The 16555-nt window shown below is 40.8% G+C and overlaps 1 protein-coding gene across 1 annotated transcript; it reads right to left on the bottom strand.

Moving 5' to 3' along the window:
* Positions 1-8223: 8223 nt before the first annotated feature.
* tor2a (torsin family 2, member A) lies at positions 8224-15278 on the bottom strand. Its single transcript, XM_078251493.1, has 5 exons — positions 15108-15278; positions 13546-13811; positions 13104-13279; positions 12182-12309; positions 8224-11524 (listed from the first exon to the last, which is right to left on the bottom strand). The coding sequence occupies exons 1-5, from the start codon at positions 15226-15228 to the stop codon at positions 11280-11282; spliced, it is 936 nt and encodes a 311-aa protein (XP_078107619.1). The 5' UTR covers positions 15229-15278; the 3' UTR covers positions 8224-11279.
* Between the last annotated feature and the right edge of the window lie 1277 nt (positions 15279-16555).

The following is a 16555-nucleotide window of genomic DNA, read 5'->3' as shown; positions in this document are numbered from 1 at the left end:
GGCGTCACAGCCTTTATCCTCCCCTGCTCATCACCCTCCTCCTTCACGGCCAGTGGCCTTCGCACCCCATCTGACCACCGCACAGAGGCCAAGGTCAGTCCCCCCCCACCTCCAAACACTAGCTTCTCATCTCCCATCAGCCCTTTCCAGGAGCCACCCTTCACCCCCTCACTCAACCTCCCTCCCCGTCTCACATTCCCCCCGCCGCGTCCCTTTTGTCCACCTGTTGTCCTGGAGACTCAATTGCCACTGAGACCACCCCTCTACTATGTATGATGGCTGTGTGTGTGTGTGTGTGTGTGTGTGTGTCGGAGGTCAGAACAGAAGCTAAAATAACGGATAATCCCACAGAACACTGATCAGGCCATTACAACATAAACAACAAACGTGAAGCAACGTCACAGAACTGAACATTATACACTCACAACATAATATACTATCCCATGACATCCCACAAAAGTAACTTCAAGTGACTTCATACAACATACCAGAGCTGTTACTTTAAATAAAACATGAAATGCCCTGATACCTCTTCAGTAAACTGACATCGCCGATTAATTCGCAGTAATATAAAATATGTCTTCGTAATACAAAGTGGAGCGAACTAGCCAACGTGTGATATGAAATTATCTGAGAAATAACATGTCGAAGCACTTTGAAATCAACAAAATAGTCATGGCTAATTATCATGGACAAAGGTAAGACAGCTGTTGTTAGACAAGATTTAAGAGTCTACAGCTGCAGTAGCAGTTCCGTGAAGGTGTACTTTGGCATTGGGGTGCATTGAGCTTAAAGGAATAATCCAGTTTTTTTTAAGTGGGCTTGTATAAGGTGCTTATCCATAGACAGTGTGTTATGGCGTTCGGCACAAACCAAGTTTGCAGAAACAAGCAGGAGTTCCGGCACGGAGGCTAAGCAATGTACTTTTGTGTTATAAAGGGCTAGTTTGGATTTACCAAAGTCGTACAACAACACAAACAAACTAGTCCCGCATTGCCAGACCTTCCTCCACAGCGCTGCGGAGGAGGGTCTGGCTAGTTCATGCAGCATACCGGGATGAGAGAAAAACATGCTCTTGTTTATTGGCATTTCTTTAAACCAATCACAATCGTCTTGGGCGGCGCTAAGCGCCGCACAAAGCAACAGTGCCCACCTCTGCAAAATAGCCTCAGGAAGGAACTTGTTTTGGTGGAACGTGTACGTTCAAAAGTTGTTTTAGTCGTGCAACATAAAACTCAGATTGGACAGATAGTCTAGCTAGCTGTCTGGATTTACCCTGCAGAGATCTGAGGAGCAGTTAACCATAGTCCTCAGAAATCAACCGGAGTTTAAAATTCCAACACAAAGAAAGTGGAAGGTAACAGACATCCAGCCAGACTTCTGGATGGATTTCATTACATTTAGAAAGTTTTTGTGGGGTCAGTGGTTTCACAGCTCAGCCTCAGTGTTTGTTCTGGGGATGTAGTCGCTTCAGTTTATTTCAGATCATTAAAAGTCCAAAAAAGATAAAAACATATTTTTGGCCTGGCATCGTCAGACTAAATCGCAAATGCATAATCTCACAAAGTCGTCTGGGTCCCAGGATATGACCTCACCCTCTAACAGAAGACAACCGCTTTTCACACACCTGACCTGATTACCTGCCTACACACCTGCTCCTCAGCTAATCAGATTCCCCAATAGCCTATATATCCGGCCTCCCCTCAGGTCCCTGTAAGATTGTCTAATGTGTGTATCGCCTCAGCATCCAGCCCTCCTGTTTGATGTCTTTTTGGACACTTTTCCCTGCCTACAGCATCTTGCCATGTGCTTTGTTAGCCTGTTTTTTCAACTAACACACTAAAAGTGTTGCCTCTGAATCGAGCACTTGAGTCCACACTGAGGCTTTGCAACAATATCCACTCATGGGAATTAAAGCATGATTGACGCTTTTATAATACTCAAAAGACTCAAAGGTTGGAAGAAAGAAAGATTTCAACAATTCTGTTGTCGTAGTGGTGGATGAGCCTTTCATCACAGACCTGTATTTAATGTTTTCCTGTTTACTTACCATAAGCACAGTCTTTCAAGTGTTTTAAATGCCTAACAACAACCACAGTTTACTTGCCATAAGCACAATGCTTCCCTAGCCTTAAAAATGGCACACTTGCCATGTGCAGATATTGTAGAAAGCAAGACATTGAATGTAACCCACGGTTTTGTACTGTTGTCCAATATTGCCGTTGTTGTCTGGTGATGGCAAAAAGTCTACAAAAAAATACAATGATATAGGTCATTTATTCCTAGTCTCTAATACGACCCACAAGAGCGTTTCATAAATTTGCGCCCATATCTGTGTCAGGAAATATGACCCACGGGAGCGTTTTCCGTCCTCTTATCTAATCCATAGTACGTAACGATCACGGTTTTAAACACATTAATGTTGTGAAACGGTTGCAGTAACTACTTGGTCAAGTTTAGAAAAAGATTGTGGCTTGGGTTCAAATGTGACGTAGAATGTGATGTAGCTCCGTATGTTCCTTTTAGTTAAAAAAAACAACTCCTCTGCATTTACTTTTATTTTCAAAAAAGCAAACATTCGTATTTTCAGAGATTCTTTGCCACACTAGCAGCATGGCTCTGTGAATGGCAATGTTGGTTTGTCGGCCAACAACTATGGGATAGATTGCCATTAAGATTTGTACAGACATTCATGACAACATTGAACATTGAAGTTGCATTTCACCATACCAATATTTTAGTTTATAACTAAATAGCTGCAAAACTAGTGCAAATGTTAGCATGCTAATAGGCTAAACTAAGATGGCGAACCTGGTAAATATTACCTGCTAAAAATCTGAATGTTAGCATTGTCAGCATGTCAATTTGCGTATTACAAGATGGTGCATTACAAGCTGCACCAATGGTATAAAACGGTACACACTCCCTGTCTCCTAAACATACATTACATTATCTTTTGCTAACATTAAATATTGACACAGCTAAAGCCATATTGAGCATTACCAAAATTTGTTTTGTTACGGCGTTGGCGAACGTTAGAATGCGTCTGTTTACGTTCACTTATCCCGTGTGAATCAATACACTCAGGACCTGCCGCTAGTCTCCTAAAAAAGCGTGGCCGTGGAGAAACCCAGGTGACACAGACACAGGAAATTCCTCTAAGTTGGGGCGTCTCACTTCTACAACGTTTCTCTGGCTGTGCGCTATAAGTTGCCACAGCCTCACAGAGCTGCTAGCATGGCTGTAGACTTTTAGTTTAAAAAGCAGACAGGGTTGCAAATGCAGAACTCTCAAATTAAAATAAAACATCCAAAAAGCATCAACCTATTGTTGGAGCACCTGTTGTAATGGGGCCTCAATGTTGCATGCTATGGATTATAATGTTATGCTCTGTTATGCTATGCTAAGGGCCTCTGCACACATCCTTCTACACAACTTCTGCCTGTTGAGCTTTCACTCTGGTCATCCCTCCACCTCAGTCCCGTCCTCTCCGTCCCACTGGGGGGGGGGCGGTCGGCTGCAGGAATGCGAGGCGAGAGCTGGGCCCGTCCCAACTGTCCCAAATGACTGCACACACAAAAAAGGATTTAACTCTTTGTCATGATTGTCCCCTCACACTCTGGCCTGCAAGGAAAAACAGCACAAGACTCCCTAAACCAACCCCCCTCCCTCCCCTCGCCACCCTCAACTCTGACCCACCCCCTCATTGTACCTACCCACCCCCTCCTCTCCTGCCCCTACCTTTCTCCTGACCCCGGCCGTGTGCATAAAAGACCCATCAGAAGTATCGCTGGCCACATTTACAAGTGAAAGAGGCCCAATAATGGAGCGGTTAGGGAGAAGAATGAGGAGACAGAGGGGCACTCACAGATGTGGAGGTAGGAGGGGAAATGGGGGAGGAAGGAGCAGTGTCCCATTGTTGCCCCCCTCCCCACACCCCAATGAAGGGGAGGAAGAAGGGAGGGCTGGGAAGGGGTGAGGAGGTAGGAGGCGAAAGTGGCTTTTTACACACAATTTGTGATGGGGGAGCAGAGGGGAGAAAAGAGGGGGAAAGAGAGGGGAGGAAGAGGAAAAGAGAGATGAAAGAGGGGGGGGAAGTGAAAGTACTGGAGAAGAAGAAGAAGATGAAGAAGAATGTGAAAGGAAAGAAGAAAATAAAGTGGACAACCTTCCCTCAACTGTCTCTCTCTCTAATAAAAGAGGCTGCTCCAGCTGTTCTGCAGGGAGCGTGTGAAAACAGGCTCAGAGGTCATAAGAGGTGTGTATATATATATATATGTGTGTGTGTGTGTGTGTGTGTGTGTGTGTGTGTGTGTGTGTGTGTGTGTGTGTGTGTGTGTGTGTGTGTGTGTGTGTGTGTGTGTCTCATTGTCCAGGAGGATGGAGATTGCGATACCGCAGCTGGGGTGAAGAGGCCTCTAAGCTGACCTTCGAACCCCTCCTCTTCCTCACACCGCCTGTGGGTTGGGTTGGAGGGTGGGGGTAAATAAAGACATCACGGCAGGATCACGGAGAGATGTGGCATATATAGGAGGCAACGTTTCCGAAACATTGGTGGGTTGTCACCTCCAGCAGGTAGCGAGTCAACAGTAGTAGTAGTAGTAGTAGTTGGTGAAGTATAGTAACTTCAAAGGTGGTTAATGCTGGAAAGGTTTTGTTGATGTTTAGGGACAAACTTTAACTTTAAGGGACCAAACCAATGTGTTTTGGAGGGGAGCAAAGAGGTGACAGAAAATGATGAGAGAGAAAGAGATGATGGGCAACACAGATCTCTGGAAGGGCTGAACCTGGGATGTTGGTCAACGTCTTACATCTCTAGGCCATCCCTAAACCAGTGTTTCTTCATCATTAGCCTTTTTCCAGTAAGATTTATTCCACTTACTAGCTTTTTACCAGAGCTTCATCAGCAGACTTTAACAACACTTTTGAAAGGAATAATGAGCAATAAAAGTAATAAGTAAAGTGTCACATCATCTCTGCTTTCTGTAGTATCTGCAGAGCGTTTCCCTAAACTGGCAGTGTATTATATAACTGGACTGGACCAGCACACTAACTAATGTTATGGATCAGGGGGAACGCAAAAAAGTGTTACAGAGAAAATTCCACCGTGACCCTTTAGGGCAGGGACGTCAAATTCAACTTCACTAAGGGCCACACTGGAAAATAAGAATCACATCAAGGGCCAGACATGTTTAGTTTATTGATATGCTTTTATTTAATCGAAAAAGTCAAATATCTTAGACTGTATTATTGCATGTGTCATATAGTCTTCTCCCTTACAGTTTGGTCAACATAAAGTCCTAAAGAAGTCAAAGACAAAAACTTCGGCAAAAGTGACAACAACGTCGGAAACAAGTTACAAATTGTCAAAAAAAAATGACACCAACGTCAGAAAAAGACGACAAAAACTAGGTGGACGAAAATGTATTGTGAACCTAAATTGATATGCGGGCCGGATAATAATCTGCGAGGGGCCTGATTTGGCCCACGGGCCTTGAGTTTGACACACAGCTAAAAAAAGAAAAACTATACAAAAACACACAGATAATTTCAGAAACTGTTAAGCAGTTTCTGCAGGTTTCATCACAGCAAATCTCTTCCTGTTCCTAACCACTGAGGTTTCATCTTTCTGCAGCAATCAGACCTTTGAAGATAGTGGTGGAATGTAACTAAGTACATTTACTCAAGTACTCTACTTGCGTACAAATCTGAGATACTTGTACTTTACTTGAGTATTTTCATTTAATACCTTAGTACCTTCTACTCCACTACATCTTAGAGGTAAATATTGTACTTTTTACTCCACTACATTTGGCTGACAGCTTTAGTTACTTTTCAGATGACCATGTTAACATCTCCAGATGTGTTGATGATGAGGCCCTGAGCCTGGATCACAAAAGCTGACCCCAAAGCAATAAGCTTTCGTCGCTACGGGCACACTACGCACTGCGCTCAGTGTGTCGATGAAAGATGAGAAAAGTCTCTCTGCATGTTCTGCAGTGTTAGTTCAGTTTGCTGTCACGTTACTCGACCCCGTGTTTGTTAATACAAATATCTGAAGTGAAAGTTCTGTCACAAAACTATGTTGTTGCGTATCATTGCACATTTTTACGTGGGTATATGGAAATCCTGGAGATTTCTTAGTAGGTATACTGCGTATACCTGCGTATCACGTAGACTACACCACTCACACACACACACACACACACACACACACACACACACATACTAAAGACCTCTGACACCTGTTCATTTCCGATGGAGAAACTATTAATTTCCTGCTGAAGGAGATAGTGGAGCTACGTCTCTGTCACCGAGATCACATCTCCTCTGCTTCCTGTTCAGAGCTGACAAACAGCAGCTCCACTCATTCTCCATCAGTGACAGGTGGAGGAAAAACAACATGTATCAATACTACACCATTTTTTCAGACATCAATGTCACTTTTAGGTCCTGATAAACTACCAAAAGTCAGGCTGATGGAAAAGCTGGAAATGCTCAAGTGAAGTTCTAATACCTCAAATACCTTGTACATAAGTGAATGTATTTAGATATATTCCACCACTGGATTTGGTAATATAGGCCTATGCACCTTTATATGCTTTTTTTTTTTTTTTTACATTGATCTTTGTGCAGTCCATCTGTGCTGCATTTTAAACATAAAATCTGTGAGGCCACTATCTATAAGTTGCTGAGACGCCTCTCTGTGTTATCATTCATTTAGTAAGTAATCACAACCAAATATCCCACATTGGCTAAATAATGTTGAGTTAATGACTGAGAACAGCCATAAAAGAACATTTTCGCCATGTTTCTGTTATGTATGTTCTAATTATAAACCAGGCTATGAATGATACATAAATAAACCCCTCTGTAAGAACCTTCAGAATATAGATAGGAATGAAACTGTACGGTTTGGTGTCTGTTGTCAGGGTGTGAATCTTTACTGGTCTCACGATTCAATTACAATTATCCTGTCAACGATTCGAATCGATTCGATATCACAATGCATCACGATGCGTCACCTCGTCAATATTATTATATATTGCTACATGTGGTTTTCAACAAATTCAAACAGTCAGATATACACTCACCTAAAGGATTATTAGGAACACCTGTTACATTTCTTGTTAATGCAATTATCTAATCAACCAATCACATGACAGTTGCTTCAATGCATTTAGGTGTGTGGTCCAGGTCAAGACAATCTCCTGAACTCCAAACTGAATGTCAGAATGGGAACGAAAGGTGATCTAAGCAACTTTGAGCGTGGCATGGTTGTTGGTGCCAGACGGGCTGGTCTGAGTATTTCACAATCTGCTCAGTTACTGGGATTTTCACGCACAACCATTTCTAGGGTTTACAAAGAATGGTCTGAAAAAGAAAAAACATCCAGTATGCGGCAGTCCTGGGGGGCGAAAATGCCTTGTTAATGCTAGAGGTCGGAGGAGAATGGGCCGAGTGATTCCAGCTGATAGAAGATCAACTTTGACTCAAATAAGCACTCATTACAACCTTGAGGCGGATGGGCTACACCAGCAGAAGACCCCACCGGGTACCACTCATCTCCACTAAAAATAGGAAAATGAGGCTACAATTTGCACGAGCTCACCAAAATTGGACAGTTGAAGACTGTAAAAATGTTGCCTGGTCTGATGAGTCTCGATTTTTGTTGAGACATTCAGATGGTAGAGTCAGAATTTGGCATAAACAGAATGAGAACATGGATCTGTTCCTTGATGCCTTGTTACCACTGGGCAGGCTGGTGGTGGTGTAACGGTGTGAGGGATCCCTTTCCCCTTCAGAACTGCCTTAATTCTTTGTGTCATTGCTTCAACAAGGTGCTGGAAGCATTCTTTAGAAATGTTGGCCCATATTGATATGATAGGGTCAAACACGGTATTAGTATGGTGTTCCTAATAATCATTTAGGTGAGTGTATATGAACTTCCCTTTTTATTGCATCTGCTCCAAAAAAAAAGACAATTCCTGAATGCAACAAAGTCTGAACACAAGAGACAAAAGGCAAAAACTAAAAAGCAGCGAACGGAAAATCAACAAGTAACAGAGGCAATAATGTCACTGCAACGATGCAGAATCGTCCAGCTCTGCATCGCGATGCAATGATTCATTTCAACACCCATAAGTGTCTGTAGGTGCTCCTGAAGTAGCGCCCGGAATCTGAGAACAAACTCATTTTAAGAAAACAGCCTTTAAACTAATGGATTGTAAAATGGTATACATTTTTATTAGAAACCACAATTTACAGACACAATATCTAATAAAATCCTCAGCATGCTTTATCTTCTATCATATATAAATATATATACGTATATCCTATACCCTTAGGAGAAATCTACAGACGCAAATAGACAAAGTGCAGTAAAATAAACACCTAAATGTGTATTTTGGATGTTTCCTTTCCACTACTCTAAAAGAAGACACGTTATGGAAGCAAAATAGAGTGAAATCTAAAAATTAGGCATGGACCGGTATGAGATTCTGATGGTATGATAACCTTCAGCAAAAATATCACGGTTTTACGGTATTACAATTACAACTATAAATGTATTATTTTTTTTAAATGTCTGGGTAAAAAAACAACTTTTTATTTCATTGAACACAATGTATTTTATTTTGAAACACAGTGCACAGTGGCAGGGAGAGGGATTTCTAAACTGCACTTTCTGTCCTTGAAGACTTTGAAGAAACCGAGACTTTTTGAAACCGGTAACCGGCCCATGCCTACTAAACATTGACCAGTACGTTAAAAAAACAATGTGCCTGCCGTGCTTGGCCTTAAATGTTCTCATGTAATGTATGTGTTTTTGTTGCAATTTGCCAAGAAAGAAGTAGTCATTATATAAACAATGCAGGTTTTAAAATCTTTTCAAATGGCTTTGCAAATGTTTTGGAGGTGGATGAAATATGGAGAAATAATGTTATTATAGAAAAAGAGAACAAAAAAACCAAATGTATAAGATTACTTTAAAATGTGGTTTTAAAAATTATAATTTCAACCAAGCAAAGTGCAGAGAAAATGTGTTCAAACAAAAATCACTAACGCAGTTGTTTTAGAGCGTAGACAGAAATGTTGATGTATTTAATGGATTTTTTTTTTTTTCAATGTCTGAAAGAGAACAGAACAACAGTTTCGTTGTGCATTTAAATGCATTTATTGTTTTCATTACACTGTAGTACAATAAGTTGTATTTGGCTTCAGTCACCAACATCCAGGCACTTCAGTGGCTGACACAGGAACCTTAGTGGTCATGTAACGACAGAAGATGCCAGAATTGTCCAAAAAGACACCCAACAAATTATGTCTGCTTCTGATTGTGATTGCTGTGGCTTAAAAGGGGAGATTATGTAGTTTATTGGCAGGGTAAGTTTGATTACAACTGGTAATACTCTCCCTGCCTGGCCATACCAAAAACGACTGATATTTACATGGAGTCTGGTGGGAGTTTACAGGCTGTCTTCTCTGTGTACAATACAGGTTCAACAACGTTCAAGTCCCTGCAATTATTTAATTTAAAAAATAGAATAGAAAATAAAACAACTGAAACCAACAGCTGGCTGGAAGGAGCAAAACACATTAAACTCATAAAACAGTAAAGACGGACTGTACGTTACAGACTTCTGACTGTTATGGGTCAATATTAAGTATGTTACGGAGTCTTTGCTCCGATAAGATCATCCTCTTCATGTACTGCACTTGTAAATTCAATTAAGCATGATTTTCATGGCATTTAAATTGTCTTGCCTTGCTGCCGCAGGTCTTCACACAGCCGTCATGTAATGTAAACCATTACAATGATTTCAAAAATTAAATCATGGCAATATTGCAGAATTAAAGTATGCATTTTGGCGGATGCATACTGACTTCTCATCACACACTTTGCCTTCACAAAGGCAGAGTGAGACTATAATAATAATACATCAGGTCCATTTCATCCTCCAAAGACGTAAATTGCACTTTGAGTGCGTTTGAAAACACACGCATAACTTTTAAAACTAACATTTTACAGTAAAGAAACAAAATATAACTTAAACATCATTTTCTTGACAGAACTCAACTGAATTAAAATGCACTGAGCTGCAGGTGAACTCTGCTTCACCTCTTTCACTCTTGGCATAGTTAAGTATTTACTGCCCCCTGGTGGCCGAATGGTCGATGTGCTCTAAAACCATGACATCACCCACGCTGGACCGCAGCAAAGGAACAAAACCAGCTTCAAGTAAAATCCATTTTCTTTTTCAGATTTCTTCCTACATTTTTTTTTTTAATAGGCATGTCAGGATCTTGAGTCCCAATACAGCCTTCCAGAAGACAATGTACATTTTGAATACAAAATGTATGACACATTGGATGCTGATCACTTAGAGGAAACCTAAATGTTGCTGAGTGAAGTCATAAGTTTTTAAGGAAGCTGATCATTTAATGATAATTGGTTTCTAATTAAGGACTTTATTTGGTCGCAAAACTTGTAATCATTGTATATTGTTTAATTATATATATATATATATATACTCAACCAAATATAGGATTTGGTTGAGTGCCAATGATGGCATGAGCCAAAACATCTGCCCTAAATTTCTTCCCTTAAAGCTCTGGTATATTTCTTAAATTTCTCAATCTCACATGGAATTACATAATCACTTAAAGTGTTGCTAAGTGAAAACTTGTATTTATGATTCTAGTGTTTTTTTCTTACACTTTCACACACGTTGAGTGAGTTCATGAGTGCTCACTTGAGTGCTCGCTTACCAACTCTTTAAACAAAGCCAAATATGTATCCAAATCCAGCTAATATACCCATTTTCAAGCTCATGAAAAGTCAACATTTCGGAAATACAAGATTGAGATTTCATCTCCCTGTTTAACTGCTGCATGCAGGAAATCTGAAAGCGCATTGTACCTGTAACTTTAGAGTTCATAAATTAACGGTAGAGTTGGGTTTGAGGTAGAGCGTGACATGACTCCTGGTTCAGACACTGACTAACGTTTAGAGAATAAACTCTTGTGTGCTCACAGTTAGTACCAAGGATGCCTTCATGGAACTACTGCACTGGCAGCACAAAGCTGACTGCTGACTGCGAGTTCAATTCCCCTTGATTCCAAGTGCAGGCGGCGTCCTTGATGCTGCTCTTACCTCCATGTGGAAGAAACAGACTCGGGGATCTGTTTCTCTTCACTGACTCACCTCAGAAGGAGTTTCCCTTTTAGTCCTTGGAAAAAATAAATAAATAAATCAACAGTTCAGTCCCGCCCTCGGCTCACAGGAAGAGGTTGATTTTGGCGGAGACGGCCTTACAGCCGGTGCTGGAGAAGTATTGTCCCTGAACGGGAGTGTAGATCATATCGCCCCCTACTGCCTCCACCACGTCACTGCGGCCGCAGCTGCCCCGCTGGCAGAGCTGCGAGTGGACGCAGCGCTCCACGTGGCGTCGGCTCAGCGGCAGGAATGGAACGTAGCGCGTGATGAGCTTCTGCTGGATGATGCTGGACTGGAAGAAGCCGCCTGGAGAGAGAAATTCAACTCTGTTTCCTTTCGTCTGACAGTAATGTAACAGTAACTGGGGAAATTAGCTTGTTTGATCAACTGAACAAAGAGGAGGAGCCGTTTCATCTCAGCGTGTCCAACATTCAGCTCATTACTGTGCACTGAGGAGGCTGTAATCCTCTCCAAAACATTGTTGTATTGTGTGTTGTTTATTTCATCAAAAACCGAAGATAATCAGTGAATGTCAGATGAGACAAAGAAAAGCAGCAACTTTCTTCATAATTAGGATTAATTAGTGGCTCTATATAAGGAATTTGAAACATTACATGTAAATAACGGAGCTCTCACAATATTCTCTGAATAATCCTGACACAGTTATTAAATTGGCCCATATTAGTTTTTTCTCCAATGTATATACTTTGTGAATGTACTGTATTTAAATACACAATTTCTTTTGAATAGCTTTGTGCATACTGTTTTCCACAGAGTAAGATGTACTGGTGACTGCACACGAAAACATAAGCCCAATTAAACCACAAATATTGGCAGAAGGAACGGCTGGTGAAGTGCTGAGCAACATGTGAATTTAAAAATAGGAAAATAAAGTGCCGTGTCAAATATACGGTCTGTACTTCTCGCTGAATGTTTTCAAGATAAATTACAAAAGACACTCACTTGTTGTGCTGTTGTAAACCGCCCGTGCGATGGCTTCCTCCAACTCGGCCAACTTGATCTCCTCCCTGTCCCGTCCGGCCTGCCGGCTCTCCAGAGCCAATTTTTTAATCACCTCCTCTCCTGTGGTGCTGCAGGGAAGACACACAAAACACATTCAGAGTCCACATTAACTCTTCAACGCTGCCATTTTTTATTTGAACGTTGCGTTGAGAGTTTGAACCCCGGTATATATGTATACACACATTGAAAACATAGTTTCACATGGAGGCAGGGCTGTAGTACTCGAGTCTGGTCTCTCAAAATCCATCTAGAATGGGCATGGAGACTGGTCGCCTGGTATATGCCTGGCTGCATCATATACCTCAATCATCAGGTATCATTTTCATTTTGGCCACAGACACAATGTCAGCGAGCACTTTGGACTATGAATTCTTCAAGACAAGTCATAAGTTCCAGAATGGGAACATTTCCATTTCATATTTTAACTATATAATATAGCCTAATTTCATCCTATAGTGTACCACTCTGCACTTGCTTTTTGATTATTACAAATAATAAAGCAAAATGATCGTCTTAAAGTAGAAGATATACTGTCTCTCACATCACATACATTATGAACAGGTAAGTGAGTGGTCTTGAAGAGGATTCTTTTTTTTCTGTCTCGGTATTGACCGTTTCTCTCTTGACTTGGACTTATGGAGGTGACAGGATAATGACTACATTCTAAAAACTCTTGATTTAAGTAGTTTATCACATTAGCAGATTACAAAACCCTCACTCATAGTTATAATATTGACTTATTTAGGATATCCTCTGTTTTCAAGTCATGGTGGCTGATTAATTTTGGTTTGGTTTTTCCACAGGTGTGTTCCGACTGACATTAGAATTGCGTAAAAAAAAAAAATGGAGTGTGTGTGCGTACCTGATGAAGATGTAGATAGCTTTGCGGTAGTTAGTGCGAAACACAATGTGGGAAGGACCCAGGAAGGGCTCCAATACGTCGATCAGACCCGGAGGCATCTTCTCCATCTCCTCGAAAAAGAAGACGGAGCGAGCGCACTCCGTCAGGTTCCCCTGCACCCAGCTCTTCAACTCCTCCTGCAAACCAAAGGAGGGAAATTCAGTCCTGACATGAGCGCCAAAGGATGCCAGTAAATTAGGACACTTCTCTTCCACCCACCACCGTTTTCTTTCTGCAAGTTAGCTAAATTAAGCATTAGGTAAAACGGAACAATTGCTGCATCTCATTTTGTCTCCGGAAACATTGAATCTGTTCTTTGTGGCTCATTTTAGATTTTGTCGCAAACTTAAACTCCTGCTTAAATCAAGATTAACACTGCCCTACACACTGATCCCTAACTTACCCTGTACTCCTTGACCCGGTCAGGTAAGGAGAAGTGCAGCGTGGGAACAAACTGGTGGACATACGGGCTGCTCATCGCCGAGCCGTACAGGTGATTTCCCAGCATGGAGCTGACGAGTGTCTTTCCTGTCCCAGAGGAGCCATGGAAGGACAGCACCAGGGGCCGCTCAGGGCTTTTTTTTTGAAGGAACCTGGCCACCTCCTCTGACACAATTTCCTGGGCCAGATGTTGTCCGTAAACATTCTTGTAGAGATCCCACTCCAGGTCTGGTTGTCAGGAAATAAAGACACCTGTGATGTTAATGTTACCAACCATCCTCAACACCTACTTGACTCACAGCCTTAAAACGTGAGCCCCTTGTCAACCAAATTGGTCCAGGAACTAAGGAGCCACAGATATACTAAACAGTACTTACTCCAGTACAAGTAAAAGTCCTGCATTCAAAACCTGACTTGAAAATGTGTACTGTAAGTATTGTAAAGTAAAAGTATTGATTGTGCAGAAAAATGTTCCCTGCCAGTGTGTTCCTATTAAATCTGATGTTTCTGGATTAATATTACTGCTGCATTAATGTGTATGTTGCATTTTACTGCTGTACATGTTTAAGATTGGGCTCATTTTAACCCCTTTACATACTGATAGGTAGTTTAATCTACAGCAATGTATCATCTTTTCTAAGATCATCATATGTTTGTCCTGTGAGAACCATGGTATCATGGTAGAAAAACAGCCCTGTTTTCAGCTCTGTGACGATGCATTTTCCAGCTGATCCAACAGGCTTTTAAAGACTTTATTTAGCTTAAGAAGTGGGAACATTTTCTCAACACATAAAGGAACACTTCATCCTTCAGTTCATCACAAACGTTCAACATCAACACATCTGGAGATATGGTTTTCACTTAAAAAAAAGTTATTAAAGCTATCAGACAAATGTAGTGGAGTAAAAAGTACAATATTTACCTCTGAAATGTAGTGGAGTAGAAGTATAAAGGTGTATAAAAAGTATAAGTACCTTTGTTAAATTACACAATTGCCCAATGTATTGTTGTCAGTTTGTTTTAGTGATGGGCTCTAGTCTGTGTCTGTCTGCCTACCATGGAATAAAGTGTACATTTAATTTAAAAATGTAATTCCATATACCAAATACTTTCCATGTAGCAACCACCACACATTGCTATTGTGTTAAACTGCATATTAAGAAATATCCCCCATAGTTATAACTTGCAAAACAGTGATTTGTTCCAACGTCTTTAAACTGTATCTTCAATGTTTATTAGCAGAGAAGACTTCCTGGGTTGTGCTAGCTAGCATAACAGCCAACTAGTAAATCAGTGATTACAGTAACAGTATCAACTAGCTCTTCGTGAACACTGTAAAATAAAGACAGTTGGTTAACCCTTTCCAACCCTTTTCACACGAACAAGACATATTACATTTGTTTAAGTTATTGGACAAACTATCTTGGCATACTTGTTTAGCTGTTTAGCCCAGCCGCTAGCTGGCTAACAATAAGTAGCACCCATCAGTTAACGTTAGCTAGCTACGACATTATGTCGTCTTACCTCTGATATTTGGCTTAAAGTCGCAGTCACAGCTTTCTGATATGCTGCAGTAAAGTTTCTGAAAAACGCCACAGACCGGATTAGAAAGGCATAAAAACAGCACAGACAGGATGGCCAACATTTTGGCTGGCTGCTGGCAGATAGAAAAACCGAATGGACCTTCTCCTAAGGACAACCGGTCAGTTTGTAGTTTTTCTACTTCAAGGAAGGCGTCCATTAACGCTTAACGAAGTGACAGATGGGACAACATTTCCCAGAAAGCATCTGGCATGGGGCGAAGTGTTTGGGACCGTTTGGGACACGTTGGAGGATCACAGTCCAGAGCACAGCGGTAAACACATCTGGAAACATACTGACATTTTCTTTTATTGCTGTATATGCAGTATTTTATAAGACATATATGCAAATTTGAATTTATTGAAATTATACTGGACATACTTGCGAAACATGGTAGAATAGACTTGATTAGAAACGTTGCTGTAATAGCTGCTTATGTTTTATTAGTAGGATTTCAGCAAATAATTCAAAAGAAAAAATATTTTAGACACTCGAAATAGACGTTGATATGTGTAATGAACTGTAATATATAGAAATAAACAACCTACAGTGTGATAGAAAATAAATAAAATATCATACAGTAGAGGGTGCTACAGTCAAGGGCGTAACTTTGGGTTCAACATTGGGGGGGAAGGGGGGGGGGTTGAGATTTCCACTTTTGAGCAAAATTGAAACATTTTTATCACATCAAGACTTCATTTCCTGCATTATGGTGAATTTTTTCAGCAACAATTCTTCCCTTTTCTGTGTCAATGTATGGTGCCAATGTCTTTATTTATGTAAAGGATAATCTAATAGGTTTTTGGAGTGGGTTGCCCTAGCCAGTTTTGATTACGCCTATGGCTACAGTATTAATGTGGAAATGCTCCCATTTCCACATTAATACTACTGTGGTGCAATTAAGTTTATTTTTTAGGGAAAAACTTCACACCGGAAAAATTTTAGACAACCAACCACTTTAGAGCAGAGATCTTCAACAGGGGGTCCGGGACCCTGAGGGGGTCCTCAGAGTTACTGCAGGGGGCCCACCAAATTATTGTTAATTTCTTGAAGATTGATGTCTGAAAATGAATCCAACAAATTATTAGCAAATGTAAATCAACCTATTTGTGAAAAAGCCCCACTGATGATAGGCTAACTGGCCTATAGGTAGTCTCTAAGATAGCCATCCACAGATACAGATAATCCCACGGATTCATTGTGCCACATGTATGTTTAACATTTAAACATGATTTATAAAATCATGACAACAATTATTATTTTAATAGCTTAGTATTCTATGCACCAATAAGGTATGTACAAAGGCTTCAGGCCACCCTACACGTTATTGTAGGCCCAGTTTAATATGCAACTTTATTTTATACAAAATATGTAGTAAGGGGGTCCCTGCT

Source organism: Sander vitreus, chromosome 5 (assembly GCF_031162955.1).
Source record: "Sander vitreus isolate 19-12246 chromosome 5, sanVit1, whole genome shotgun sequence".
Taxonomy (NCBI): Eukaryota; Metazoa; Chordata; class Actinopteri; order Perciformes; family Percidae; genus Sander; species Sander vitreus.
The sequence above is the reverse complement of the archived record's forward strand: the minus strand, read 5'-3'. Positions and strand labels throughout refer to the sequence as shown.

Bases quoted from the DNA above. Each gene is read 5' to 3' on its own strand.
- tor2a (XM_078251493.1), bottom strand. From the start codon at position 15,228: ATGTTGGCCATCCTGTCTGTGCTGTTTTTATGCCTTTCTAATCCGGTC. The intron at 13,812-15,107 runs GTAAGACGACAT...CCTGACAACCAG, and splicing joins CTTTAAGCCAAATATCAGAG to ACCTGGAGTGGGATCTCTAC. The intron at 12,310-13,103 runs GTACGCACACAC...TCTTCCCTGCAG, and splicing joins GCTATCTACATCTTCATCAG to CACCACAGGAGAGGAGGTGA.